This window comes from Cyanistes caeruleus, unplaced genomic scaffold, assembly GCF_971803275.1.
Source record: "Cyanistes caeruleus unplaced genomic scaffold, bCyaCae1.hap1.1 HAP1_SCAFFOLD_196, whole genome shotgun sequence".
Classification (NCBI taxonomy): domain Eukaryota; kingdom Metazoa; phylum Chordata; class Aves; order Passeriformes; family Paridae; genus Cyanistes; species Cyanistes caeruleus.
In genome coordinates this window covers 61,257-86,301 of record NW_028255984.1, presented here as the reverse complement: position 1 = coordinate 86,301, position 25,045 = coordinate 61,257, and the positions used below count along the sequence as shown (strand labels likewise).

At 50.4% G+C, this 25,045-nt stretch overlaps 1 protein-coding gene across 1 annotated transcript in view; it reads right to left on the bottom strand.

Annotated features, from left to right (window-relative positions):
• LOC147645669 (axonemal central pair apparatus protein HYDIN-like) overlaps positions 1-24,048 on the bottom strand; it is a 56,933-nt gene extending 32,885 nt beyond the window's left edge. Inside the window, exons 1-18 of the mRNA XM_086874363.1 lie at positions 23,700-24,048; positions 22,256-22,375; positions 21,060-21,173; positions 19,433-19,552; positions 17,518-17,652; positions 15,808-16,007; positions 15,238-15,362; positions 13,726-13,930; positions 11,835-12,027; positions 11,107-11,206; positions 9,743-9,861; positions 8,349-8,572; positions 6,375-6,442; positions 5,341-5,573; positions 4,422-4,531; positions 3,066-3,201; positions 2,453-2,617; positions 1,417-1,569 (exon numbers count right to left, since the gene is read on the bottom strand). Coding sequence (XP_086730489.1) covers positions 1,417-1,569; positions 2,453-2,617; positions 3,066-3,201; positions 4,422-4,531; positions 5,341-5,573; positions 6,375-6,442; positions 8,349-8,572; positions 9,743-9,861; positions 11,107-11,206; positions 11,835-12,027; positions 13,726-13,930; positions 15,238-15,362; positions 15,808-16,007; positions 17,518-17,652; positions 19,433-19,552; positions 21,060-21,173; positions 22,256-22,330 — 2,475 coding nt within the window. The 5' untranslated portion in view covers positions 22,331-22,375; positions 23,700-24,048. The remainder of the gene's footprint in view (positions 1-1,416; positions 1,570-2,452; positions 2,618-3,065; positions 3,202-4,421; positions 4,532-5,340; positions 5,574-6,374; positions 6,443-8,348; positions 8,573-9,742; positions 9,862-11,106; positions 11,207-11,834; positions 12,028-13,725; positions 13,931-15,237; positions 15,363-15,807; positions 16,008-17,517; positions 17,653-19,432; positions 19,553-21,059; positions 21,174-22,255; positions 22,376-23,699) is intronic.
• Positions 24,049-25,045: the final 997 nt, after the last annotated feature.

Here is a 25,045-nt window from a genome sequence, read left to right as displayed (position 1 = left end):
CCAGTTGCAACCCCAACACCAAACTATTCTTGCCCAAGGGGCCATCAGTGCTTCTCAAGATCCCCTGAAAGACTGAAGCCCTCACTTCCCACTGACCATCAGCTGTAGAGAGGTGCCCCAGTGCCCTCTGCTTTGGAAAAGCCACCTCAAAATGGTTACAGCAGAGCAGAAAAGCAAGAAGCAGAAAGGAAACTGGATGATGTGTGCTCTGTGCACATGGCCCACTCTTCCCAAGAACTCTTGTCATCTGCTTTCTCATGGACTCCATGGATTGGGCAAGAGAGCTGGAAGCTGCTCAGAGCAGGGAGGAAAGGTCTGGCACCAGCACAGCTGTACAGACACAGCTCTGCAGGCCCAGCCCTGCTAGGAGCATGTGAAACCCATCATTTCCATGCCAGGCCCACCCAGCCAAGATGCACTGCTCCCTGCAAAGGCTGAAAGCAGAATTTCATTGTGGAGTTAGAGAAAGCTGTCCTGGAAAAACCCCTCACTTGAAGGTGGCATTTATCCCCCAAAGAGCTGGAAAAGCAGCAAGTTCAACTTCACAGCCCTCCTCCTTGGCCCAGGAGGCTGTGGCTGGACTCTCCCACATGGCCTGATGCTTTAGCCACAAACACAAACAAGGTCATAGGATCAGGTTTGAAGCAGCTCCACAAGTTCAGCACATCCAGCATGAAGAAAAACAAACCTCAAGCCCCTCCCAGATCTCCCCCTCCAGCAGACAACCCAGCCAGCCCCAGCCCCAGCCTACAAGCCCTTCCTGGCTGTGCCAGCCCTGCTCTCCCTGCCAGGGGAGCAGCCCCAGCTCCTTCTGCCCTGTGCAACCTCCACATATGAAAACAGCCTTTCTCTGCAGCTGCTCCCCAAAGATGCTCTTCAACAGCACAAAGATCACAGGCTGGGGGGGTGCACAACCCCCACACATCTTCGTGTGCACAGCCCAACTGGCTTGAGCCACAGGAGCTGTGACAATTGCAGTCTGAGGACAGAGCTCACACCCTGCTCTCCACTACAAACAGCACTTGGGCACAAAGCAAATGCAACTGGGACAGGGAAACCATAGGGAAATCCAGGCTCTCTGGGGAGCAAAGGAACACAGGTTTCTCTGATCTCAGAGCTCCAAAAATGTCACACACACATCTGAAGACCTTCCAGAAAGTGAAGGGAGGACCCGTCACCACAATCCAGACTTGTTTCTGCTCCAACATCTCTGCACCTGATTTCACCGAGGGCCCCAGCTAAAACCACTCCAGAGCCAGGATCCTCTTGCCTCGCTCCGATGGAATATTGGAGTATCCTGCCACCTCTCACACCAGATGGGCCAGATGGAAATCTTGCATATCAAAACCAGTCATAAAAAGTCCTGGCTGCTACTGACCAGTCAATTCCCTGGAAAACAGCCCCACAGGTACTTACAATCTTGATCCTGAAGTCTACAGGGACGAGACCTGTGTTGAAGAGGGTAAGAGTTTGTGAGCTCGGCTGTAGCACTGGGATCATGCCAAAGTCTATCTTCTTTGGAGTTCCATAGATTTCTGCCAGCTCTCCAGAGCTCAGGAATTCTGCTCTCTGTTCCAGGAAGAAGCAGGAAAGAAAGATTTTTTAAAAAGCCAAAACAAACCACAACAGGGAAACCTAAAAAAGCTTAAACAGCTCAACTCTACTCAAGTTATTTATTATTTATTATTTATTATTTAACCCCTCTCCAGCTGAAATGCTGGGCTTTTGGGGAAAAAAAATTAAAGTTACATATTCACCTCCAAATTAAAAAGGATTAAGGTAAGAGAAACTTTCAAAATACAAATGATTGGCCCAAGGTAAAAGCTTTGCAAGAAATGTCTAGTTAAGACCAGGCTGACAGGTAAACAATTGGTTATTCTGGTGAGGAGAAACCCTCCTGCTTAAGGTAAGCAGCCTGATAGTTGAAAGCAACTGTTGTGTCAAACTTCAGGCTCCCTGGCACAGCCTGCACTGCCTGTCCTTCCTGCTGACTGATTTACATGCAGTGTCACAATGGCCCAGGGTCAGATACTTGGTGCCATCCAGGGAATTTGCCATCATCACTTCCATGTGTTTTAATGTAAGTTTAAATCCTTGCAACTACTCTTCAAATGCCAGCTTTCCTTTCTTTTCCACAAAGCTCAACCTTCCCAGAAGTCTTCTGACATCCTCTTTTGTGCTTAAAGAGATGACATTTGAAAACAGGTATTTCCAAAGTTACTAGCATTTTAAAGATTAATTTAACTAAAATTATCCTCAATTCCATCTTAGGAACTACATTCAGAGTCAGACACTGAGATTACCACCTATAAGGCATAAGCTCTTTATGGCACCAGTCCCTTCTGTCCTTCTCCACAGCAGCCTGTGCCTGTTTTTCCCAGAAGAATCCCTGCACACTCTGCACCCTGCCAGGAGGAGCTGCACAAAGGCACACATCTCCCCTTGCACTCACCAGTGGGTTTCTTTCATCCCCAAACACGCCGATCAGAACATTGGTGCGATGATCGCCCAATGTTTGCACTTGGATTGTAACCGGAATCTCTGCAGTGCTGCGAGGCTGGACAATGCCACAGGGTTTGGGGCTGGAGTACAACACAGGAGAGTCCTCCTTGCGTTTCTAGAAGGGACACAATCAAATGCAGCTTCAGAGGGACCTCCAAATTCAGCTTGAAACTCCTTAACATCCACCGCCACAGCAACTCACACACGTTTTTCAAAATCCCCAGGACAAAGGTAAAAGGCCCAAAGAAGATGCAAGAATTGCAGGCTTAGCATTCTCAGGGGGTCCTGCAAGGAGGCTGCCAGCACAGCTGTTGGTGTCTGTGGCTGCAGCAGCTTTTCACAACCCTCTAAGATCTCCCACCAGAGAACACCCTGAAGACTAGAACATAAACTGTTTCCTCAGGAGGTTAAACTGCCTCCTAAAGTTTACATTCAGGTAGGATCCTGCTCTCAGCAGATTTTTAAGGCTGAACAGAAAACAGCAAGGTCTTATCCAAACCCTTTTTTCCCCTAATAATCTCCTCAGCAATATTTGAGAGGAGGAGGTGGATGCAATGGCAAACCTGGGGAATGAGCCCGTAGCAGCCAGGAAGGTGAGTTTTATTGGTGATGATGAACTTCTTCTCGTATGGCTCCTTCAGGTGGCACTTATTGCAGTGCATGATTTGGGGGTACACTTGCAGCTCAGGAACCAGACATCTGGGCAAAGAGATGACCCCAAGGGAATCAGAGATACTGAGAGAACAGAGAACATTTACCCCCAAAGATAACCCATTTGTCACTGTCAAACAGACATTTAACAGCCCTGCAGTGAGAAATTGCCTTCAAAGCCTTCCCACTCCAACACGGCTTGTCAAGGAGGGGCAAACCCTGAGAGGCAGCAGCCAGAGGCTGCCAAGTGCCCCAGGCAGAGCACTTACTTTGTCCCACAGCTGCCTCAGCCTCTCCTTTACCCCAGAAGGCTTGCAAGGACTCCTGTAACAGTCCCGGTGATCCATGAGCTCTGGGGGAGCATTCCCAACACGGATCAGTGCTCACTAAGGCTCAAGGAACACACGACTCCGGTGTCTCAGTAAAAATGACTCCCTTCTCTCCCACGGGGCTGTTGCCCTGCCTGAAAACTCAGCTGTTTGCCCCAGCTTTGGAGGGCATGGGACACCACCTGCCCTACAGAGTGGGTGATCACCCCCTCCCAGTTCCTACAGCTCCCTCGGTCCTTCACTCCACAGCTTCATGCACTGACTGTCCCCAGTTGCACTTGCTTGACAAAACTGCAGCCCAGGCACTGACTGCATGGCTCTGCCTGCGAGAGGGAGCAGCACCAGGGAACTGCATCCCTCTCGACATTAAACTGGCAGGATGGAATTCTGCTGCAGCAAGAGCAACTTTTGGTTTAAGTCTGAAAACATTCAAGCTCAAAATGGGAAGCAGAGGAAAGGAGAAAAACTAGAGCTGACTTGCCACATCAAGGGCTCTTTTCCCCTCGTAAGATCTTGCCCTCACCACTCTGGCTGTGAGCCACTTCCCCACTGTCACGTGCCCTCATGAACAGAACGAGACCCTGACTCTCAGCAGGCTGCTTGGTGTGTCCCAAACCAAAGCAGGGGGGTCTCAACCCAGCACAGCTCCATCTCTTGCAGGAAGAAGGAGAGCAGGTCCTCGGGAAATTTGTTCCAGCTCAAGCACCAAAAACCAGGCCAATAAATGATTTCATTCCTGGTCCCTCTAGAAAAAGGCCCAGGACTGTGCTGGGCTGTGAGCAGGGCTGCTTTTCACCACAGGCTGCTTTCCAAGCACTGCTGTTCTCGTGTCCAGCTGGTCACAACATGAGAACATTAAACAACACTTCCCTTGGGAGCTGCAGCCAGCAAACCCTGTGCCAGGCAGTGTGCTGGGAGAGGCCAGGGAAGTGCTGGTACCTGGCTGTGATGATCACTGATGCCACTTCCTTGCCAACACCCTCCAGGCCCACCAGGTCCACCAGCATTTTCCGGTAGTATTCCATCACCGTGTTGGAGCACAGGGTCACCTGGTGGAAGAGAAGAGCAGTAAATTCTTCCTTATAAAAGCTCATTACCCACACGTGGTATTCTCCAGTTCTTGTTTCATGGGAAGGAAAGGGAGGATTTTGCCTTAATTACTCTGCTGATCCATGTGTAGAGCACAGTCTCTGAGAGTTAACAAAAGCCTTCTGGCAATACCAGATTTGTTAAACACACCTTGCTATCATGGCATAGGTCAGCTAAATTCAAACATTAGGCTAAAGCTCTACACACCACTGTACCCAAATTAAGGGGCCAATTTTTCATCTGACTACAATGACACAAATGCAGATGAAATCTGCTGACTTGGACAGAATGAGTTCAGCTTTACAACAGGAAGCTGAGGGCAAATGTGGCCCAGCAGGTGCTGGGCAGTTCATGGCTGCAGAGCTTTTTGTCTCCACTGGAGATCCCTGCAATGAACACAAATCATTCTGCTCTCCAGGAGAGGAGACATGAGACCAAGAAGAAAAGCAAACTGCTTTCTACAATGACACCTCTCATTCTGTCCTCATCCTTCCTCTTGCCCACTTGCAATCAAAGAAACTGCTCTCAAAAACACAAGAATGGCTCCAGTACTTTACCATACGGTTTGTGATCTCAGCGTATGATTTTGGGAACAAAACAGTGCTGCTTCAGTTACATCCTGAGTAACCCAGCTAACAGAGGCCTCAGGCCAGTGCAGATCTCTCACTCACATGATCCTCAAAGCTGGCATCAGAGCTAAAGCCCTCCCACACTCCAGTGAAGCTTTAGCCCTGGGGCTGAAGCGTGTGTGGCTGGACTCTTCCCATACCTCGATATCCTGGTGTCCCTGGGGGAGGATGGTCCCTTGGCTGGGATTCATTGTAAACTCCCTTGGCTCCACATAAAAATGAATTCCCTTCCTCCAGGATGGGTCACCTTCCTTGCAGATTTGATCCAAGCTGCTGACAGCAGGCTGCGTGCCATCGTCCGACATGCGGAGCTTGAATGTCACGGCCAGCGGGGAGGTGTTAGTGAGGCGACAGGTCATGGTGCGGGGAAAACCTGGGAAAAGGACACAAATATCCATTTAGGCACCAACTGTGTCATGACTCCTGGTGTGAACAGCCTGGTAGGATGAAAGGGTGACTGCAGTTTAGCTCTTTACTATCTGAACTACAGCTCACCGAGAAGCTACGTGAGGAATTAATGGAATCTGGAGCTAGAAGGTGATGCAAAGCACCCTAATGCAGTTTCTCTCTGCAGCATCCTTAAGGCATCTCCTGGTTTGGGCCAAACAGACTGAGCAGGTGACAGCTCAGAGCACATTCAACTGGAGGCAAACCTGAGCCTTGCTTCGAGAGCAGTGATTAGGAACCATGTCCCACCTCACCCAACAAAGGGGGCCATCACAGCCCTGCTGCTCCCTGTGATTGCTGCCTGCAAGGGTTTACCCCACTTGAGCTCTGAGATTTGCTTTCCATCCTGGAAAGCCAGAGCTCCAGCCACACATGGTGGGGATGTCCTGCAGAGCCCGGCCACCGGCCACCACTGCTCTGCACTGGACATCTGGCTTGGCTGGCCAGCTCTGTGGGGAGGAGACTTCTCCCAGGCCTGCTCACCAAGAGTCATTTGAACACAGATGGGGGGAAAAAACAACTGCAGGCACAGCCCAGAGCTTCTATTCCTTGGTTCTATTTGATCTGACAAGGGCAAAATGCTACCTGAGGCACCAGCAGCCCTGGAGTTCCCAGCCTGAAGAGGCTGCTGTGGCAGAAGACGAGTGATGGATGTTTTTATGTTCAAGTGGTTCATTGTGGAACGCACAGATCCCTCACGCTGTGCCCAAGCCCAGGGAACACTCACCGAAGGAGATGTCACCGAAGTGGAGCTCATGGAGGTCGAAGTGTAAAGCCGGCCCAGTGACACACCCCCTGCGATGACGAGCACAGAGCAGGAGGAAATGCCTCGGTTAAAGGCAGTCACAAAGCGTGTGGCAGCCCTGGCTCGGGGACATAAAGCCTGGGGTCAGGGGCACCGTGGGCTTCAAATCAACACAGCACCATGTGCTCAGCACAGTGTCCGTGTGGGCAGGAGGCAGCTAAAGCCAAGTGGCCGGCAGCCAACAGCCACTGGTGGGGATTTGGGCACAGGGCAGGCAGGAAAAGCCCCCAGTTGCTGGTGGTGCCATGAAGGACCCTGAACACACACCCACACATGGCTCCATTGCCTCAGTTTCCCCATCTGTAATGTGATGGACATAAAAGTCCCCACAAACTTCTGTAACCAGCCTTTCCAGCCACGGGCTCCCTGCCTTGCTGCTTCTTAGCTCCAACTGGTGTTCCCATGGAGGAGCTTTCTCAGCAGATTTTGAGCCACACAATCATTACTGACAGACTTTAGAGACATGAAGCCAGGGGAGCCCCAAGCATCCTCTGAAAAGAGCAGCAACAGTTCTGCACAGTGGGCAGATGAATCCTAGAGGAAAGGACCAGCCTGGCACCAGTGCAGCAGCCGGCACAGCCAAGGGCAATGGCTTCAACAACCAAACATGGGTGTCCTGAATCTACCACGCCACCTCACCTGTCCTTGAACTCAGCAGACAGGCTCCAAAAGTCACCAACATCCACTGAAATCAGCACTTGAAGCTGCACAACACTCACGAGTTTATTTTGTGGGTGACACCAATCCATGCCCACTCTGCTTTTTGGTTAAAAATCAAGGACCAGTGAACTGTGCCTTCTCTTGTGTTCCCAGGACTGCCACTGGCTCTGCTCTACACATCTCTACAAGAGACACCTGCCCTTGCCCAAGGAGAAAGCTGCTTATGCAATAATGTCCCAGGAGCAGATTGGGGGGAGACAGAGGAGAATCAATTGATGGTGAAAGGTTCCCTCTTGATTTCCAAAATAACAGAGCAGCACTTTTCCTCCAAAAACAAAGCCAGCATAATTGTTTCTCCACTGCAGGCAGACCTACTCACCACTTTCCTCTTTCTAAGTCCTAATTTTCTTATTCTTTTTTGATCCATCTCCCTTATCTCATTGGTATAATCAAGTGCAGGGTGCATTCATTTCTTTACTGCCTTGATCCAGTGCCTCCCAACAGCAGCAGCCTAGCTGCAAAGCTCCAGAGCAGCCAGCATCAGCTTTCCTGCTTGCAGGACATTATCCTACCAGCACATGGCTCAGGCTACAAGGGACAATCCCTCGTGCTGCTGTGGAACTGAGGACTGAGCTCTGCCTTCCCTGTTATCACCCCTTCTCCCTTTGCTGGGCCAGGATTATCTCTTGCAGTGGCACCAGCCCATGGGATGATGCCCATGTCCTTGGCACATTCCTGCTGCACAGTTCCCTGTCTCCCAGCCCTTTCCTGGCTGTGGAAAGGAGGGACTGGAGCACTCTCTGCACAGGAGTTGGGAGCACAGCTTGTCCCCCACAGCATGGCCATGAGAGGTGAGGTGAGGCTGCTGCTGCCCATTTGGGATGGATTATGAGCAGAAGTTTTTAAAAACACTGCTGCTGCTGCAGAATCACCCAGGCTGCCCCATCTCCAAAGCCCTGGGAGCTTTGCTGGGTGTTGAGCTGGGACAGCCCAGAGCAGCTACTGCCCAAAGCTGATCCATCCCACTGCCTGCCATGGCCCAAGGCAGAGGGAGATCCCTGCAGGGAGGAGTCATTCCAGCCCCCGGGCACCCTACACTGGGGCAGTGCCAGGATCAGAGCAGAGATGAAGAGCTCAGGAAACTCCTTTTTCCTCTGCTCGACCCCAAAATGAGGGAGGTGGGGGATGTCCCAGAGACAGCTACAGATGTGCCCAGCAAGCTCCCAGAGTCCTTACCAGACTGTCAGGATCACAGGCGTAGGAGATGCAGCCACACGGAACTGGAATTGTTCCTCAAAGCTCCCCAGGACGGTGGCATTGAAGGAGATGTGAATCGTCTGGATCCCACCTGCTGCAATGACGCCCTCCTCGGGGGCAAACTTGAAGCAGCGGCCCACGGTTGTGGCTGAAGGGATGTAGGTGAAGGGAGCATCTATAGCTCCTCGGTTCATCAGTTTCACCTGCAGCAGCAAGAAAGCAAAAGGGAAATTCATGTGCAATCTTCCCTTCTTGTCAGTTATTTTCTAATGATGCAATTCCCACCCAGAAAAGGCAGAAGATGCTTTGTGCTGCTGAAAGGCAGAAGTCCAAAAATACAACAGGACAAGTTCTGCCTTTGGGTTTTCATGCAAAGCAGCAGTAATTGCACATAACCAGAGTCACCCTGGGCTTCTCCCATGGACACAGAGCACTCCAGCTCTGGCCAGCATCACCAAGCTCATTCAGAGCTGGCCCTGAGAGCAGCGTGGGGCAGCTGCGTAGTCAATCACCAGAGAGCTGCCACTGCCCCACTTAGCACAGCTCCAACAGTTCCATCTACTCATTCACCTTTTCCCAAATCATGACAACAACACATTGATAACGAGGCATCACCACCAAATACAGAGACAGCACCATCTTTTGGTAAAAAAAACCCAGTGTGTTTTTCCTTTCCACAGCCAAGCTTTTGAAAGAGTCTGGCATGATGCAGTGCCTTATTTTCTCCCTCTTTCAGTTGCTCTCTATTTTTTTTGCAAACTTGACACTATTTTGAGGGGGAGGCAAAGAGGTAGAAAGATCCTTAGCTTTATTCCTAGGAACACTTTTGTCTTTCTAGAGTCAGGGATGCAGCAAGGCTGGAGTGTGGTGAGGGAGTGGTCAGCAAAGGAAAGAATCCGAAGCCCTTTGCAAGGGCCAGCACTGAGCCAGGAGGCTGGATGGCTTTCCTGTGACTCCCAGGAATAAGCAGGAGACACTCCACTGAGAATTGTTTGCAGGGTACTGAAGCTCAACACAGCCAGTTTGTTCCAGCTGCTTCTGAACAGTCCAGTGCAAAGGTGCCTTGTGTCTGGGGCTGCCACAAAAGCCTCTGAACGTGCAGCTTTTTGACCCAGTCTGGGTTTCATATGCCAAGGGGTTGTTTTTCAGGAAGCTTCTGAGCTGATCCCCAAGGAAGGCTGCCAAAAATTGGCATTGCCAAGGGACTGGGGCTTCATGAACAGCAGACACACCTTTCTGACCCCACCAGATCTGCCCAGTACGTCCAATATTCCCTGCTCACAACTGCCCGTGTTGTCAGGAATTCCACAGGTCCACCAGGCTTGCTGCTGCCTCAGGAGCCATCAAGATCCATCCCAACCCCTGCTGCTCACCTCATAGACGTGGGAGGTGTTGACAAAAATGTTCCCAAGTTTCAGCATTTGACGGCTGAATTCAACCACGGGTCCTTGGCCTTCCCCTCGGAGGTGCAGGGGCAGCCTGCTCCCACGGCCTGGGGAGAGATGCTCATTTCAGTACAATAATTCCCACTGTTACACTCTATTTTCCAGCCTGCCTGAACGCTGGCCCCTGACTCTGAGCTGGATAAAACCAGCTCCTGATATTGCAAGAGAAGATTTGGACCCTTCTCTTCCCTCAGGACATTTCCCTTGGGGCTGACTTCCAATTTCTAACCCATTCCTTGGGCTGGTTTCCAATTTTAGCCACCAGTTTGCTGAGTTTTAAACATCTCTCATGTCCTGAAGTGACAGCCCAAGGAGTAATGGGTATCAATGGAAAGAAAGGAAATTTAGGTGAGGTATTAGGAAGAAATGTTTTACTGTGAGGCTGGTGAGACACTGGAGCAGGCTCCCCAGGGGAATTGTGGAGGTTCCAGCCCTGAAAGTGTTCAAAGCCAGGCTGCTTGGGGCTTGGAGCTACCTGCTCTAGTGGGAGGTGTCCCTGCCCAGGGCAGGGCTCTTGGGACTACATCATCTTTAAGGTCCATTCCATCCCTAACACACCATGATTCTATGGTTTCCTTCCCATGCACCTAGAGGAGCTTTGAAATCCATTCAGTGAAGGCACAAAGCTCATCAAGAGTTTGGCAATTGTACCTGGCAGATTGCTGGGCAGCAATTGCCAAACTACCTGGCCCAGTAGCACAAGACTTTGTTGCCCAAGCCCTCAACTTCTGGCACTCAGCATTGTGTTCTATCTCCACAGACTGGGAGCTGCAAGGTGCCAATTCCCACACAGGGAGAGAAGCAGGTGCTGGCCAAGGCTGGTCCCTCTACAAAGACCCTGGGCTCAGTGGGGCTCAGCCACCTCTGGTCTGGTGGTGTGTGAGCAGTGGGAGGTGATCCAGGCTCAGGGAGCACATTTCTAACTCAGCTCCTGCTGCCTGATGATGGATCCATGCCAAATGGACCCATCCTGGAGGTCACTGGTCTAGAGGGGCTTAGTGCTTGCTCTCTCAAGCTGTTCTGCTCTGGCCTTTGAGGAAATGCTGGCAAAGCCGTGCCATGAAAACATCTCCCTGCAGTGCCTGGGTTGTTCTGGGATCAGTTACCCAGACCCAGGATTCTGACCCTGGCCTTGCACAGGAGACTCCCTGGAAGCTGCAGGGGCAGTGGCATGTGCCAGCACTGCCCTGCTGCCCAGGGACTCTTCCCAGCAGTTCCAGGGGAGCCCAGTGGGCTCAGGCTTGCACCATGGCTTCAGTAGGGCTGAGAGAAGCAGGGGAAAGGAGCTGTACCTGAGATGTTGCAGTAAGCCACACTCCGATACTCTCGGGCCTTTAGGGGTTTAAAGGTCACCTTGATTTGGACTGAACTATTTGGCCCGATCTCTCCCTCCTGAAACAGAAAGAGACAGCAAAACATTTCTCTTCAAACTTCCCATTTCTTGTGTACAACCACAGTCCTGCAAGCCTTTATTTAGAGCATCAGTGATGAGTGAACAACACAAGGAGCCCAAGGAAACGCTCCAAACCCAGCTCAATACACCACTGGAAGCTCTCAATGCTCAGCTGATCAGCTCCCACTCTCCACAACATTCCCACTGCTCTGACACAAGCTGTTGGTCACATCATGCTGCTGTCAGCTGCAGTATGTAACTGCCTCTGTGCACTGGTGCACTTGGCAAGAAGAGAACATGATCCCCTTCCCTGGAAATAAAAATATTAGTTTAACCTGTTTGGAAAGAAAGCAGGGGTTGGGATTATTCTGGGGTTTACTCCAAGATGAGAAGGGATTTTGCACTGTGCAGACACCAGGCATTCATCATCTCTCACAATGCCAATCCTCAGAATCAGGGCTCTGGTTGATGGGAGAACGTGGGGGTTCACTTGCATAAACAGAAGAGGAGGAGGAGGAAAGGGAAGGGGAAGGGGAAGGGGAAAGGGAAGAGTTAGAGTGTTAGAGTGTTAGGGAGTTAGAGAGTTAGAGTTAGAGGAAGAAAGTGAGGCTCTCAGCTATCACTTACCAGTGGCTCAAGGGAAAAAGCATCATTGGAGAATAGCATGGGGTCTTCTTTCACCATCATCATCTTCTCCCGGACGCTGCTCTTCAGGATGGCGCGGCGATCTTCACAGGAACCCTTCTTCTTCGCTCTTCTTCTCTCTCCCGTCGTGTTGTCCACGCAGGCCTCTCTCGGTGATCGCAGCAAGTAACACTGCCTGCAGCCACAGGGACAGACAAAGCCAGCAGATGGTTCAATGAGCCCGAGATTTGCAGAGAGAAGTGGAAGTGCAGGAGAGCAAAGCACCTGGGGAGGAGCAGCAGCAGCTCCCAGCAAGGGCTGACCCCAAGCCATGGTAATCCCAAGTGGATCAGAGCATAACTTGTTCACTGGTACAACAGGTAGTTTTACTGCACACTTGCAAACACAGGAGAGGTTTGGAAAGCCAGCATCCCTTAAGAGAACCTCCGGCCTCAAAGCCTCTGCCAAAACTGAGGGACAATCCAGCAGCCACCTCAACTGGCTTTTCCTACCACTGAGATGCTCAGGGGAGGAGATAAAGATCATGGAGCAGGACTTCCCTGGGAAGGGGAGATGAAGCTGGGTCACAGCTCTGTGTTACCAGCATCACTCTTAATTTCTTCTCTTTGGGACCTGCCCTGTTCCCTGCTCTGCCTTTCTCAAGAGCATCCCAGAGCACTTCCAAAGGAAAAGGATGAATTCAGGCACTGCATCCCTTCAATGACATTCAAGGTTTTATATGCATGAAAACAGAGGCTCTGAGAAGGGAAGGGACTTGGTTGTGCAGGAGGGGGACAGCAAACTCCTGGAGAGACCTTTTTGTGATCCAGAGCTTTTTGGGTCCCATCCCAGTGCATGGTAGTAGAATCCTGTAGTAGTCCTGAGAGGAAAAGGATCCTACACTATCTCCTCTCATAAAAAAAAGTCTTCTCTGCTCCAAGACCTCAAAAGCTTCTCTGACAGCAGGACAGTGGCCTTGGAGCTAAAACCATCCCTAGGACTGGAAATAAGGAAGAATGAAATGTCATGGTGACAGTCTAGGACTGTCATAAAACTGGTGTGAAAACAGATGCTTTTGGAAAAAAACCCATAAAACCAAAACCAGGCTGAAGTTTCCTTTGGGGAAACCTTGTTGCTTCTGAGGGGAAAGTGGATCACCTGGGGTCCAGGCTGAGGCAGGCAAGTGGGAAAAATGGAAATAAACAGCCCAGGGAAGCAGCCAGAGAAGGTCACAGGATTTTCTTTTAACACACAGAGCTTGTATGAAAGTCAGACATCGTGTAAGCAGATAGAGAACAGTGGAAAACCAAGAAGCCCAGGGCACTGAAGGACCCTCTTGCCAGCCATTCAAGTGGGCCAGTCCTGGTCCTTTGCAGGCAGCTTAAAATGGCTCTGAGGAGTGCAAATGACCTGGCCCACAGCAAGCAGGGGCTTTCCAGGGCAGTTTTGGCAGGGCAGTTCTGGCAGGGCAGTTTGCACAAGCAGGCTGAGCAGAAAGGATGCAGCCACCCACCCTCCTTCTGTAGTGGGTTGTGTCTTTTGGCTGGTTGTGAGGTGCTTGCCTTTTATTTTCTTTTTGCTTTCTTCCCTTTTTTTCCCCCCCAGCAATGGTTTACAAATGACCAAAAGCCATTGCTGCTGCTGCCCCGTTAGAACTTGAGGAAATCCAGTCATTGCCATCAACCTTTCCTTCCCAAAATGCCATCCCTGGCTGGGGTATAAATGGAACTGGAATGTCAAGTGCTGAGCTCCTGAAGCCCAGGGACACACCCCCTAATGCCAGGGATGCTTTACTTGGCCTGAGCCATTCCAAAGCACCAACACCCTCCTGAGGCCGTACGTTAGTTTTAGTCTTGGCCCATGGATCTCACTGAAATGCATCTTTCAAACCAACCTCCTCTTCTCTTCATTCTCATCTTCCTCACTAGGAAAAGTCTTCCACTGGAACTGGGCTCTGATGTTACTCCTGTTCTCGATGAACATTGCTGTGTGGCTTGACGTGGTGATGAAAGTCTTCTTCAGCTCCACGGAATACGTCCTCAACCCGATGCTGACATCTACAGCTTCTCCCTGAAGGTTTGTGTGGATCCTTTCTTCACCTGGAACAAAGCAAAGGGGAGCCTTTGCTCAGCTCAGTTGCTGATGAAAGCCCAAGGAACAGAGCAAACCACAGGTGACAGAAGAAAGGGTCACAGCTTTTAGCTCTATTTGCAGTTCTAGGGGTCAGCACATTTATAACGTCCTGACAGCTGTGTGTGTGCAGCGTGAGGGTGTCCTGGGCACCTCCTAAAACAGCTCATTTTGGAGTGTGTTTGTGGAGATTTGGCCCCAAGGTACAGTGAGGTTTGTCAGGTGTGCTCAGGTGACCCACTCAGATCACCAGGATTTCTGCATCCAAGTCCTTCAGGTGATGCTGAGGAGCCCTGTTCAGTCCTGGCTTGCCTGGGGTTCCCCCTGGGCATCCCATGAGATTCCTGTCTCTCCTGATCCCTTGGATCCCTTGCTGCTGACAAGCAAATCCACCTGGGGGCATGTGAGCAGAAAAAGGAGGCCCAGAGGAACAAGTGAGGTGAAGCCCACAGCAGGAGGGGACCCAGGTGAGGAAACACAACCAGCCTGGCTCTGCAATATGACAAACCACTACAAAATGAACACCATGAAAATCATCAGCAGCAGCAGCAGCTCCCTGTCCAAACACACAGCCACATCAGTCTTGAAATATTTGATATTGTTCTGATCTCAAAAACCAAACTGGAGCATTTCAAATTGAATAAAAAAGGGACCAAGGAAAGATCAGTAAGTACAGAGCAGCTTCCACATGAAGCCTGAATGGGATTCCTCAGTCAAGAAATCAAATGGGAGATAGATATGAGAGGTGTGCAACAGCATGAATGGCCTGGGAAATGGGGACAAGGAAAAAATTGTCTTGATTTGTCACCAAAAAGTAGTTGAGGATTTGAAAATGTTATTGGACAGAAACTATATATATGTGTAGAGGGCAACAGAGTACAACGGTCTGTGACAAGCCAGTGGAGCAGCAGCCTATGGGACAGAGGTGTGCAAGAAATACACTGCATTGGAGAGAGTCTGATGGAGACCTCACACCTCACACACAGCACTGGCCAGAATAAAACAAAACTTCAGCCAGGCATAGCCACGTGGCAGTGGAGAATCAGGGCTCCTCCTTCCTCCACTCAGCAACTCTCAGCAAAACAGGAGCCCAAAAATCTTAGTCCTGTTAGAGGGGATGCACTTTATCAGCCCCCTAAGCACCAACTGGTTCTGAGTTTTCTTTGGGGTTGAGCTGGAACAGGGGAGGTACACCTAGAGGGAATTGAGGTGGCTGGCACAACAGGGAGTGGTGCTGGAGAAGTGTCCTGTGCCCCGTGCAGTGCCCAGCACTCACCTGTGTTGTAGCACACCACCATGGACCCAAAATGGGCACCAGTGGTCAGCGGGTGAAATCCCACTGTCACCTGCACGCTGTCACCAGCACCCAGAGCTCCCATGGCCGGAACCACGGAGAAAGGACTGCAACACAAAGAGAGAGATCAGGACTCAGGGGACATCTGGGGATGATATTCCTTCTGCAGTGCAGGTCACTTCGGCTCCCTTGGGCAAGCAGGGAGCACAGAAACCTCAGGCAACAGAAAAGAGACAAAACAGGATCAGAAACAGCTGCTGACCCACTTCTGAGCGGATACAGACCTCAGGAGATCCTGTGGGATAAAATGACCTCATCTGCCCCATACTCTGCATCCAGCTCTCTGCAATGAGACCCAAGGATCCCACTGCCAGCAATCCCATCAGAGAATGGTTTGTGAAACCACTGAAAGCAAGAGCAGATGCCATCCATCCTGCTCACTTCCAGCCAGAGCTGCAGTGCCGCCCTGATGCTCAGCTTCCTTTTGTTGCTCTTTGCCAAGCCTATTATCACCCAAAGGTGTTTTGCACAAGGACAGAGGAGCTGCCTCACCTCTGGGTGCTGATGTAGTAATGAGCCTCCAGGTTGCCAGTGTTGCGAAGCAGCAGAGTCTTCTTGGTGCTGCTCTTGACCGGACACTCCAAGAAGTTCAGCTGGTCTGGGATGGTCAGGATAGCTCGGGCAGCAATGGCCCGAATTGGCACAATTATCCTTTCTGTTTTAGTTATGCAGACCAGCTCATGGGAATAATCCTGCAGGAAAAGAAACTAGCTCAGCATGGGGCATTTAGTGCCATTCCCATGGCAGAAGAAAACAATGGCCTAGAACTCTTCAAGGGCTTCTATTCTATTCTATTCTATTCTATTCTATTCTATTCTATTCTATTCTATTCTATTCTATTCTATTCTATTCTATTCTATTCTATTCTATTCTATTCTATTCTATTCTATTCTATTCTATTCTATTCTATTCCACCCCAAAATGAACACTAAGTTCTACCAATAATATTATTATTACTAAAGGCACCAGTGCACTTTGCAAAACCTATCTCAGTGGCATTAAGCTCTCATGTCATTAGGGTCATACAGAGAACTGCCCTAGGCCACAGCTTTTACTCTAAAGTTAAATGATGTTAAATAATTTCCAAGTCCCTTCTAAGGAACATGGAGCTAGGGAACACAGGCCATTCCTCTTTAGGTTCCTGTATTCCTGCTGTTTGAGAATAAGACCAAATGTTAAACTGACTCTAAGCAGCAAAAGGAAAGGAAGGTGAGAAAACAGCTGCACCCAAAAAGGTCCTGCACCTCTGGTCTAGTGTAGAAACATGAGTTGGCTCACAACTCCCCTCTAACTTTGCCTCTCCAAGCAAGTCAGAAGAACAGTGCTAAGAGGTAGCAGGATGCTGTTGGATGTTGTTTGTTTCCCTTCCTCCCTTCCCTGCCATGTCCTAAACCCTTCTGTATGAACAAACCTCCAGATCCCAGCACTGAGAACAGAGCTCCAGGGCCTCGGCACTGCTGCTCAAATCTCCCCAGCAAAGCACGTTTGGCACGGAATGGGGGCCAGTGGACAGAGCAGCCCCAGTGACAGGCATGAAGACAGAGCCACAGCAGTGTCACTGCCACAGGCTCTGGGCTCACAGCTCTGCCTGCAGGTTGTACCTGCCCTACAGCAGCTCTTTCAGCAGGTGTCCAAGTCCCCTGCAGCTCACCAACCTCCTGCTAAGGGCACCTAGAGCTCAGAGTGCCTGTGCCAGGCTGGGCTCACAGGCACAGCACATCCTCTGCCCTGGCCTTGCAGCTGTACTTTGGTCACTTGTGCTGTGGCACAGCACAGCTGCAAGGCTGGAGAACAGAGGGGGCAGAAATCACCACTTTGCTCCAGCCCAGGCTGAGGCAGGGAAGCTGTTGCCAGTCAGGAAGGAGGAAAGCTCTCTGAGCTCTTCATTCTTCCAGTGTTTTCCATAAGAATGAAACCCCTTCCACCGTACCTAGAGATGGCTGAACATCTCTCAACAGCCCTCTGTCATTTTCATCCTGTTCCCTGTGCATCTTCCCTTGGGAATGCTCAGGAATGTGCAGGGAAGGGAAGCAGGGCCTGTCAGGCCTGGCTGCAGCCCCTGACAGCACGTGCCAAGGTGAGCCTGGCTGCAGGCTGCCTGCCCCCAGCCTGGAGCCAAGCTCACAGCATGGAATGGGCTGTCCCAGAGTGCAGGGAGAACAATGGCTCTGGAGATAATGGTGTGTTTTGGCTCAGTCTCACCTTGCTCTCGCTGGGGGTGAACTGAATGCGCACACGGGCAGTCGCACCTCGTGGCACAGCACGGTACGCGTCGTTGGGGCACACCAGCCTGAAATAAGGCGAGCTCTGCATGGAGACCTGCACCAGCTGAACACACTGCAGGGAAGACATGAAACAATGATTGTGCCACTTGTGCAAACAGGCTGACAGGAGACCTGTCCGTGCCCTGCTGACATCCTTCCTTGATCCCTTTCCCAAAGCACTTTCAGCTGTGCAGGTACAGGCACATCATTCACAAGGGACAACTTGAATCCCTTCTGTCTGGCTCATTTTGGCCAGGGGCACTAGGGCAGTGCCCCGTGGGAAGGAAGGGCCCAGCAGGTCAGCACCAGCAGGATGGAGACAGAGCACCTGCACCAAGTCATCTGCACATTCAACAAGGCCAAAAAACCTGCTGGCTGCTGCCTGCACACAGCCATGCAGTGGTGTTCCAGACAGGGGATGTGCTACCTGAAAGCAAAGCAGCACATTATCCTGGGGGAAGGAAGAAATTCCCTTCTAGCAGATCAGGTTTGCCTAGGGCAGGTCTGGGGATACAGTCAGGCAGGCAGACCAGCAAGAGAGGAGACCAAACACTGTGGCCTCCCTGGGAATAAAAGCAAACCTGAAAAGGCAAAGAAGGAACACAGCAAGAAAATCCCTAAATCATGGAGATGGCAAAAGAGAATTTAAATGAGCAACTACAGCAGCAAGGAAGAATCATAAAACCAGGACAGCAATCACTTTGCCAAAAGTGATGGAAATACAGACAGGCTGTGCCTATTGACTGTGGGCTTCAAAGGCATTTTCTGCCTGGACAAACATGACCAGTGTTGACTCACATTGCAGCATTAAAGCAATCTTGGCTCCCCAGGGGCTCTTGCTGCCTGTGCAGGTGAGCTGGGCTGCTGGGCATTCCTGCCTGCAGCCAGCAGGCCAGGTTCTGCCCTCTGGGATACACAGACACAGCAAATGTGCATTTTCTAGCACATAGATATCAACCCCTGAGCACCCAAATGCTCTCAAAAAGTCTAAACCAGATGATTTTGACTCCTTCCTGGCTCTTCCCACCAGTCCACTCTCGGCACAAGCCTCATTTGAGAAAATGTTTCCCTGACTGAAATTCAAATGGTTTCAATTTTCCTCTTTACAGTGGAACACAACTGCTGACATTTTTCAACTTTTTCCCCTCTCAGCTCTCTTGGGAAACTGAAAAATAATCACAATTGCCTCAAGTGAAGGTGAAATCCTCCAGGAGCACATGACTTTGGATGTGCTGTGGTTCTCCAAAGGGAAAGCAGAGCACCACGTTGCTTTTGGAAAACCTGAGCAGAGCTGGATGAAGCTTAGCAGGAGCCTGAAGTGGCACCTAAAGGCCTCTCACTGCTTCTGCTGCATCAGTCTGACTCCAGGGCTGTTTCAGAACACATTTCCTGCAGTACCAATGCCATCAGTGCTAAGTGATTCCAGCATAAAGTGGAGAAGTCTCAGCCCATGAGCTTTGACTGTGAGCTGCTCAAAGGGAGCCAAACAGGCTGAGAGAGGCAGAGATTCCTACCAGGATTCCTACCAAGATTAACCAGGGAGACACAGCATGTGGTATAGACCCAAGGCAAAGCATGAAAGCAGGTTAGAACTGTACAGCCCTCAACATTCCTATCAATCCAGAGCTTTCAAGAGAAAGCAAATCCTTTTGGGATAGATACCATCAATGCATAGGCAAACTCAGGGGAGAATTCCCAGCACAGCAAGATTTCCAGCATCCTGCAGAACAAAGGTGCTGAGACATTTTCTTCTGGATGTGCTGCAGCAGGGAACTTGCTTTGCTGCACACCATGGGAATGACACCCCTCTCCTCTTCCAGCACAGTGTTAAAGCTCCAGGCCCCAGCACTCACCTTGCTCTCATTTGTGAGAGACAGTTCCATTTCAGAGACTTCATGAGCCACGAAGCTCTGAAACACCACCTCTGGTGGGGAAACACGAAACGAGCTCTGTTTCGGGAGAACTGGCAACAACTGGAGAGACAAGAGAGAGCAGGGAGAGGTTCAGCTGCTGGGAGGAATGTTCATGAGGGAGACTCTTCCTCTGATCCCCAGTGAAGTACAGACTCTGGGAGAGCACGTCTGCCCAGGCCACACTGGGGAAACAGTAGCTCAGCCACCTCTGCTCTGAGCTGCTCAAGAGCTGCTGGGCCACACAGGGCAGGGTATAAAAGAAGCCATATAAAAGGGTATAAAGGGTATAAAAGAAGCTATATAAAAGGGTATAAAGGGTATAAAAAAAGCCATTTTGGTGAAGGGGGTGTGTGTGCTCAGCTCTCAGGGAGGGAGACACACACCCAGCTCAGCTGAATTGTCACTAATGAACAGTTTTCTTTTGCTTCCACAACTTTGTCCCCTTTAATTGTATTTAAAAGTTAGTGTGTTTCTAACAGAGGTAAAGGCAAAAATACAATAACACAGAAATTAGGAAAAAGACAAATGAGGTGAATGCTGAATGAGGATAAGGGTCAGTTCTTTTCTCAGTAACTTGGGTAAGAGTAGAGTTAGTATCTCCTTTTCCCATGAGCTTTAAATGGGTGCTTTCTTGTAGTCTATTATTGCTGTCTTATTTGATACCATTCTAGAGGCATGTCTGAAATGACACAACAGCAGCAAATGCTTCTGGAGCAGAGACATTGCTTTGAGAAAACTCTCCCCTGTTGTCTGCCTTCTCCAGCCACACTGCTGCCACTCCAGACACACCAGCAGCTCTCCTGTGGGACTGCACTGCTGAAGGGAGTGGCTGCAGCACACTGGCCCTTGGTTGTGCCCTTCTCTGAGCTGTCCCTGACCTCCCTCTCCAGGGCAATCCTTCACCACTTTGTTACTGTCTCTTGCTGCCAATTTCCTGCTCAGCACCCACCTCGGCCACCTACCACATCTGGACTGTGCAATGTACCCAGCCAGTCCTGCAGGAAAAGCAGCTTTAAACACACCTCTAAGTAGGCACTGATCCAGAGAAAGCACATCCATTCCCCCTGCCCAGGGCGAGTCCCCTGTACACCTGGCAGCCTGCAGAATCTCTCAGGCTCCCAACACATTGTTCCAACCCAAAGCATTCATGCAGTTAGTTTTGTTAAATCTGCAGTCATTCCTGCAGCTCCTTGGCCTTCAGAGGCCAGCACTGCCACTGTGGATGGAATCCTATGACCCCAAGCATTTGATGGTGACCACAGCAAAGCAAGAGGTGGTTATTTCAGCAGGAGAATGGCAAATGGCAAATTTGTGCCTTTGTGTCCCCACCCTTCCCCCCACTGTTTTAGCAATGGCAGCTCCACTCCAGCAAACCCCAGCAGTTTCAGCAGAAGTTATTTGTGTTGGCTTGGTGCAGACCAGGACTCCAAGTCCACCACTACCAGCAGTTTGCAATGACAACAGCACCTGGACACTGAGGGATTTTGCTGGAGGCGAGCCTGTCACAAGCACACACCCTCCTCAAACCTTGCATCAGACAGAAAGGAAAAGAGCAGAAAAAGGCTACCTTCTGACCAGTCTCACTCGTGTGTAGAAATGGGCCAATTCTGGGCAGACTACTCTCCCCAGCACTGGCCTCATTCTTGTTGAACTTCTCTCTCGAGAATCTAGAGGGAAGCAGCTGAAAGGAAAAAAAACCCAGCAAAAGCATCAGAGATGTGCTTGTTCAGAAAGGCTTTTCTTGAACAAGTGGCACTGGTGACTAATTGGTGATCACATCATCTAGGACAGTCCTGCAAGCTCCCTAAGTTACTTGTTGAGATACTTAGCATCAGTAAATTAATAACAGAGCAGAATAGACATACTCCAACCACATGGCTGTGTCCCTCAGCTTCTCCATGATTTGATGGGACATGTTTGGGGATTTCTGCTCTTTGGGCATTTCTTTCCTCTTTAGGTTCACTGGATTGAGGCAGTGATCTTTTCAGAGAGTGGGGAGGAGCTGTCAGAACTCCCTAACTCCATCCCTGCACGACACTCAAAGCTCACAGCGAGGAGATAGCGCTGCTGGGTGAGTCCAGGAGATGCAAGAAAGCAAAGTGGTACCAAGAGTGAGGGGCACAGGAAAGTGTCCAGGTTTTAGTTCTCTCTGTTAATTAGCATTTGCTTGCTCTGTCTGGGCTCCCACAGCCCTCCACAGAAGAAAACACAAGGATCTCCTGGACAGAGCCTCAGCAGCAGGGCATCTTCAGTCAAGCGAGCTCCAGACAGCCAAGGGACCTTTGTGGCCCTGACTCCAGTGCTGTCTGCAGGGCTGGATCTGTGCCCCACGCAGGAGATGAGAGAGAACAGCTGCTCTGGAACCTCTGCTGCTGGGACCAGCCGTGTCTCTCAAGGCTTTGGGCAGAGTTGGAGCTGCCCAGGTGCTCAAGGGCAGCTTTGTGAGAGCAGCACAGTGAGTGCCCAGCCTGGCAGAAGGAATTGCTGTGACAAGGGCAGGGAGAGAAGCGCATGCTCAGGGCTCCAGCTGGACATTGGTTTCACTTGGCCCCGCTGGCACAGCCAGGGAAGACACTGGAGTGTCCCTGGAGCAACACACGCTGTTCCCAAGTGCACCAGGACAGCCCCCAGCAACAGGAGCACGGCACAGAGAGCTGGGGAGGGCTCTGCAGCCTCACAGTGCTGCTGGACAACAGGAGGGGCACGGAGAGGAGGGACACCAGGGGCATTTCCAGCCTTAACACAGCCCCAGAGGCTACTTACACTAAAAGACTTCAGTCTTTCCCTGAGCAAAAGCCGAGGAGGTGTCGTTGTCTTTTCTGGGAATCCAGAAGGCATTTTGAAAGCAGGAAGTCGCAGAAGATCAACAATGCCTCAAGAAAACTGCAAGGAGCAAGAATGGAACTGTGAAAATCCAGAATCCAATTCACGGCAGACTCAAGAGATACACTGATGCTAAAAAATTTATATTACTTAAAAGTAGCCAAGTGCTTGTTTGGTGTGAGTACCTAGGACTGTTAGGCCTCTAGTTGAACTATATGGCTATGTTGTGCAATTCCAAAATGAATCACACTGAAACCTGGAGCTAAAAATCTGAATAACATTAATAATAGTTAGAACAGACTGTAAAAGCTGTAGCTTTAATATTATTAGATTCAATATTATACTACTACTACTACTATTATTATTATTATTATTATTATTAATTTAAATATTAATATTATTTAAAAATAGCTAGAATGGACTTCCTCTTCTTTAGGCTAAACACCCCTTGCTCTCTCAGCTGCTCCTCACAGGACGTGTGAGAGACTGGAATGTTATGGCTAATGGCTTAAATCTTGTTATAAAGCATTTTTTGCCCGTTGTGACAAATTTGTATAAAGAAGCCGTGACCACCAAAGCCCAGCCTTCCCTGGAAATGCCTGCTGACTGGAACTTTGGACTGTGAGTTAAGCCACCTCTCAGGAACTTGAGACAAACTAGAGGTGACACTATTGTCCTATGATCTCAGGTCTGGGGAGAAGTCAACAACACTGAGGGAGAAAAATGTATCCACACCAAAGCCAAAGGCAGCAGCTGTCCTGAGAATCAGCTCTGTGTGGCTTCAGGCTGGGGAAGTCGCAGGCACAGACTCATCTGCTGAGGCCAGGTTTGCACACAAACCTCCCCTCAACAGAGGGGCAAGGAGGAAATTTTGGCCGTGTGGCATAGGCTCTGGTAAGAGGCAGTGCACACCCATCCTCCCTCCCACAAAGCGGCTCAGCTCTAAAACCTCCCCCCACAAGAAGGCCACATGCAGGGGACATTGCCATGAGGAGCAGCTGAGGGGGTGTCACAACCCATCCAAGGCCTCCAGCGCGCCCCCAGAGCCCTGCCTGAGGCCTTGCACCAGATGAGTGCAGGGGATGCAAAGTAACACACCAGATCCGAACATCCACAACACAATTCGGGGCACAGATGTGACAAAACCAAAAAGTACAACTTTAGTCCATCTCTGACTTCAAACAAAATTCGGCACTCCCTCCCAGAGACCAAAGCCCCGCGAATTCGGGAGTCCCTGGCAGAAAGCAAAGCCCCGCGAACTCGGGACTCCCTGTGAGAGCAATGCAGCACGAAGTGCCCCGCACAGCCCCATTCCCTGTGAACAATTCCCCTGGCGAGTGGCCCAGGGGAGCCGTGTGCCCGTGCCCAGGCTGCGCACACCCACCGAGGATCGCGGTCTCCACGCAACTGAGCCTGGAGCAGCAGCGCCGCGGCCGCTGCGGCCGCGGTTCCCCGGCAACCCCGAGCCCTGCCCGTGCCCCTGGCTTCCATCTCGGCCTCCGCTCGAGGCCTGTTCCGCCCTCGGAGCTCCCTCGGGCCCCGCCACGAGCCGAAGGAATCCGCTGCGGGGCCCGGAACGTGCCGGGCACGTTTCTCGCTATCGCCAGAGCCCCGCACCCAGCTCCTGCTGCTGCTGCTGCTGCTTCCAGCAGGAAAAATCCCAGCGTCTGCAGAGCTCGTGTTCAGCGCTGCCTACACGTGGCAATGAGCGAGCTGCAGCTCCTGGCACTAACGGGGAGCTTCTCCTGCTGCTCAGGGACACGCAAGGAGCAAAAGTCATTTCCTGATGGCATGCTTTAGATCACCTCAGCAGCAGCCAGAAATCAGTGCTCCAGAAGACTGAGATTATCACATCCTGTATTTCTCTTTGGCCTTCTCTTTCAAAATACAGATGTGCTACAAGAAAAAATAAAAAGTACAATATTTATCCATCTCTATCTTCCAATGAAGTGTAAGACTGATTTGCAGCTGTATTCCCAGCACTGCACTAAAAACACACTACAACCCTAATAGTTGGAAGTTTCCTACTTGCAGTAAACTCCAGCTCTTAGTATTCCTTGCAAGTTTATTTGTAATATATAGGTTTATATATTCGAAAGAACTTAGGTTTCTTAAATTACTGCATGCTCCTTAATGCTGCTGAGCAATGGCACAGACTGTTTGTGTCTTCAGCAGGACTGGTTTGTCTTAGGAAAAAGGCTTTGAAGTAAAAAACTTTCCCAGTTAAACAGAATTAAGGAAGTACTTTGGAAAACAAAGGAGGGAGAATGATCAACCCTATCAGTTTATGATGTTTCCAAGGCCACTACTCTGTGCAGCCTGAAGAAGCTGTAATGGAATAAGGGAAGAGTTCTTACAGACATGTAAGATGTAAGACATGTTATCCCTAAGTGTATGGAAAACCTTCACACAGAGTCCCTGCAGGGCTGCTTTGAAGACCTGGTGACTGAAGAGCAACATAGGGTTGAACTAAGTCAGACAAATATCCAATCAAAGTCAAATGACAAGTTATTTTCAGATGGGGTCACAGATTGTGTGCTGCTCACCATCCTGGGGGCCCAGAATGTTCTGCAGCACGGCTGAGCCGTGAGACTTGTGGAGTAGAATTATAAAAAGGTGAAGCACAAACATTTCTCATGCACCTACACTGCATTACCAACTCGGCACCTTAAAAATGGTTTTGCTCCTTTATTGGAAGTTTCTAGCTGGAGTTGAAGGTTTTGTAATTGT